Source organism: Ips typographus, linkage group LG1 (genome assembly GCF_016097725.1).
Source record: "Ips typographus isolate SLU linkage group LG1, UJ_Ityp_2.0, whole genome shotgun sequence".
Classification (NCBI taxonomy): domain Eukaryota; kingdom Metazoa; phylum Arthropoda; class Insecta; order Coleoptera; family Curculionidae; genus Ips; species Ips typographus.
In genome coordinates this window covers 1,991,691-1,996,591 of record NC_138422.1, presented here as the reverse complement: position 1 = coordinate 1,996,591, position 4,901 = coordinate 1,991,691, and the positions used below count along the sequence as shown (strand labels likewise).

At 34.6% G+C, this 4,901-nt stretch overlaps 1 protein-coding gene across 1 annotated transcript; it reads right to left on the bottom strand.

The window, feature by feature from the left end:
- Nucleotides 1–3,007: 3,007 nt before the first annotated feature.
- Nucleotides 3,008–4,273, bottom strand: yellow-g (L-dopachrome tautomerase yellow-g). Its single transcript, XM_081992261.1, has one exon. The coding sequence runs from the start codon at nt 4,271–4,273 to the stop codon at nt 3,143–3,145; it is 1,131 nt and encodes a 376-aa protein (XP_081848387.1). The 3' UTR covers nt 3,008–3,142.
- Nucleotides 4,274–4,901: the final 628 nt, after the last annotated feature.

The window sequence follows — 4,901 nt, the reverse complement described above, 5'->3', positions numbered from 1 at the left end:
CTTTCGCTCCTCAGCCCTTCCATCGCGACCTCGGCGAGCCTCCGGTACTGCCACGCCCCCGCCCCATTGGGTACCACCGACAACCTTGGGCGAAATTTACGTGTGCGTACTACCGTCATTCATCACAATCATCATCAAGACCGAATAATTATGGTAATTCGCTCCGGTTCACTATACGGGACAATTAGTCGAAAATGTGCTGCTCGTGACAAAGAAGAGTCGATTACACGCCTGGAGCTTTTCAAAATTAGATTAATCACAGTTTTGTTGAACAGAAGGTGAAATTGACGTGGGAATAAATTTAAAGGTTTTCCGGATAATCTGCGAGAATTTTCGCTAATTCGATTAAAACATTCTCGCTATGCGTAAACCTTGGTATGTTTGCTGGACGGAAACAGATTACTTTCAAATCGATTCGTGTAATAATTACGATATGGTAAACAAATCAATTTTTGTCGGTCATGCTGACCACCCTTCTCACCAATTTTTTTCTCTTCCTCCGAACTGTTGCCGCAACTCTTGAAAGATAATCAAGTACGAATTTTAATATCAGTCTGTCTGCGGCTTTGACATTTACGTCCACCATTTTGCAATTTGTTGCGGTATAGTGGTTCAAACTTTGAACCTGGTTCAATGTCATTTTGACAGCAATGCATATCTTATGGGAAAGTTCAACTACCAGTTGCAGTTCAACTGAACCAGTATTTGAACTGCGATTGTACAATCGGGCCTAAATAAACTAAGTCACACATACAGGGTGGTCCAGTTTTAAATGTCAATAATTCACCAATCCATAGCCAATTAAAAAATAAGTTGACATTCATGCATTATGTCATTTTCCTAAAAAATGCTTTCTAAGTAAAATACATTCCTTCAAATTTCTGTTTAAAAAAACGTTTTTTTGTCATAACTGTCAAACCGTTGGAGCAATTTTGATCAAATTTGGAACAAGCACTTATGAAATTAGTACTCATTATGAATGACGTTTGCCAAAATTCTCCAGTACCGTAGATACAGGAAGATGGTTTTAATGTTTTTGCCTTATCTTCTACGTCTCCCATTTTTCAAAAATTACAGTTTTTAAAAATTTCACTGTTCACGATGAAAAAGAAATTACCTCTTTTAAAATTCTGATTTAAAACTTCGTTTACGAGATAATTCAGTTATTACGTTCAAAGACCGAAAACGGAAAATTCACTTAAGTAGCTTAAAAAAATTCATTTTAGCCAGTTTTCATAGTTTCCAGACAAACTGAAAGACTTGAAGAAGAAAATTGACTTGATTTCAGAAACATTGATTTCAGAAGCTTAAAAATTGTGTTTGTAACCAGTTTTCATGCAAATCGAGACACTTTAATATTGAAAATTAATTTGTAGACATAAAAAAACTACTTTTTCTAGAATCTTTGACTACAAATTCATACATTTAAACCTTAAAAATTGACTTAAACAACAAAAACTGACTATGAACTAATGAAAAGTAACATCAGAATCTTAAAATTTGCATTTGAAGTAAATTTTCATAATTTTGAGACAAATTTCAATATTTTAGTCTTGAAAATAGTCTTAGATAGAGGACATTGATATTAGATTCATGAAAATTATCTTGAAAACTAACTTTTCTTGCTTTTTACTTTGCTTTTCATTTTCTCAGAATTCTGGACTATTATTAGTGCTTCAAAATTGCTTTCAGCTTGGAAAATCGACTTTCAAGACTATCTTTACCAAGTTATTAACACAGCAAACTTAAAAAACAATTTTCACACTCTTTATAGACTTAAAATGGCATTCCAAGCTTTGTCACTATAAAATCGACTTCTAGACACCTCAGTGCTCAGATAAAAATTATTTCTTAAAAATCTAGATTGTTTTACGACCTATCTTTACAAAGTTTTTGACTTATCAGGCCTAAAAGCCAGTGTGTCCACTGACCATAGTCTTGAAAATGTTATTTCAAGCTTCTTCACTATTAAATTGACTTCTAAACTCATAGGTGCAATAAATTGTAGCATCTTTAAGAAATTCACACTGTTTTTAATGCTTTTTAAGACTGAAAAATCGAGTTTAAGACTATTTCCAAAAGTCAAGTTTCTTCAAGTCAAAAAGTAAATAAAAGTAAAAAATTTTGGTACCAAATGCTACGATATTAGTCTTAAAAACTAATTTTTAGAAATGAAATAGTCCAAAATTGTATTTACTTCTAGACTTGTTCCGGTCCAGAACATTGAGTTGTACACCAATTAAAGTCCTGAAAATAGACTTTTGGACCCTTTTTAGTCCTAGTAAAGTCACTTCTAGCTTAAATCAACTTTTAGATTATCTTTAGAAGTAAAAAGTGGGTTTCATGCACAATACAATCTTTGTCTTGATTTCCGGACTGTTTTTACTTCTTGAAATCCAGTTTCAGACACTCGACCAGGATGGCAGTCTGAGAAAACGAATTATATGACCATTCCTAGTAGTAAATAGCAAGTTTTTAGACTATTCAGTACAAATTTGGACTCTCACAAGTCTTGAATGTTCAGTTTTACACTATAAAACGATTTTTGAAATTTAAATTTGGAGGACTGTATGTTCCTTAGGAAACGTTTTTAAAATGACAAGTCAACTTATTTTTTGATTGGCTACCCAATGATGAATTATTGACACTTAAAACTGGACCACCCTGTATATCAAAGATAACAAATTGTAGAAATCATCTTATTAAACAAATATCTACAATAATGAATGTTCGATTATCAAAAAGTATTTTCATTCATTTGAAATAATGTCATACCAACACCTAGGCTCGCTCTACCTATTTATTAAAATAATTAAAAATCTAGAAAGGAGTAAATGGACAGGATTAAAAGAATGCACGACTTGAAAAGGTTAAGGTTATCATAGCAAAGTTCAACATCCTGCAAGTCCCAATTAAACAGTCACTGAAAAGGTCTTAAAAATATGATTTCCTGTCTGTCCTGTCCAATTTTGAGATTTTACAGTGCGTGTAAAATGTTATTACATAAACTTTTGAAATTGTCAAATTTTGCGAGACACTAATTATTTCCGTCTTTTGTAATAATTTTCTTATATTTAACGCTCAATTTAACCCAATTTTCCCTAATATACAACAAAATTTATTTACACTTTACAGAGAAAAATCACTTTCTGGTTTTGACTAAAGGATAAACAGCCATGCTAGCTCCCAAACATCCTGTTGAATTAGTAATAAAGTCGTGAAAATTGCTTTCGATCGCCCACATTACATTCCGCCATCCGGGTACTACTTGAGTAGCCAATCTGCAATCACCGCCTTCCTGCACTAAAACAAAATTCTCCCCATTGAAAATGTCCTCCGAGTTCCACATGTAAATATCCGATTCTCCTTTGTACCTAAAAAATATCACTCCTCCATTGTCGGTGCCCAACAGTACCATCTGAGTACCACCCGGTTTTCCTCCCACATCCACTACAGCTTCAGCCCCTTGTCCACTTTGCAAGTATCCGGATTTAATCGAAAATAGTCTCGGTGAAGACAAATAGCTGAAGTACAACACGTTCCCTGAGGCTTTCCTAGCCAACTGAAGGTATAGTATGTCTTTGGAACCACAATGGACAGCGACTATACCAGGAAAGACCACTCGATATCCAGTGCCCACCAAAAGGTTCAGTACCACAATAGCGCCAGTACCAGCGTCTGAAATGTAGGCAAACGGAATCCCTTCAGGGGAGTAATCTACCACAAGATACTGCAAACGGCTTTCCTGGGACACCAAGTTCTCCAAGTTGATAGTCTTTAAAATCTCTCCACTCTCTGCATCCAAACCCCAAATTTTGGCAGCACATCTCTTCACCGGTTGCTCTAAGGTATTGCAAATTCCAATATCCAACACCCACAACCGATCCAAAGGATCCAGAAACAAGTCAATGGCGTTTTGGATAGCCTGACAGTTGCCTTCTTCTTGGTGTATCCAGCTTGGAAATGGTTCAAGCAACGCATTTCTATTAGCACTGGTTAGATGGAACTTGGCTACTGTAAATGGTACTCCTGGCCGGTATCTGGGCAAAGCTACAAAGGCAACAGCTTGATAGATCTGCAGCCTGGTGGCGATAATATTTTTTGGAGTGTAACGTCCAGAGGAGGCATAAATGCTTCCGGTGGCCGGACACGGAAAATTCAAGTTGTTTCCGGATAGTCGGAAGTGGAAATCTGGCACCAAGTTTTTGTCACTGCAAGCTGCCTGTGTGGTCACTAAGAGGGCGCCACTTAGTATGATGGCAATAAAGCTCATCTTTCGAAGTTGCACTCTGCGATGGTGAGCATAATGTTTTTGGTTTTATAGACCCAGAGAATGACCGAAATATTTTTGTTTTGATATTTTTGGACGACCGTGAATGCAATAATTTATAATTACGAGGTTTGATGACACTAATTTAGATCCATCCTATAAAATATTTGTTTTAATGTGAGCCAGTAATTTACTCAGTTAACAATCTTAGTTTTTACACACAAGCAAATAACGGATATCAAAAATTATTAAAAAACTGTCTAATTATTAATTTCTGTTTTAAGATTGAAGCAGTAAAGAAAAAGTTATAATAAACAAATGCTAATACGTGTGTATTTTATATTGAATATGTTTTGTTTCATTATACAAGGTCAACCTGTTTCATCGACTGAAATATTAGGTGTTTTAAATGACAACATACTAATACAGGACCAGTACTTTCACTTTAAACTAATTTTATTCCATAAGTAATTTCTATATAGAAACCGTGAACTTAGATTTGCTATTGGTCAATTTTGTTATTTGTATAAAAATTATTCTAATAAATTTAAATCCGAATAAATCTAAATAGATGCATTTGACAAATTCTTAAAATTGAATCCATAATCTTCTAATATTAAGAAGACAGGAT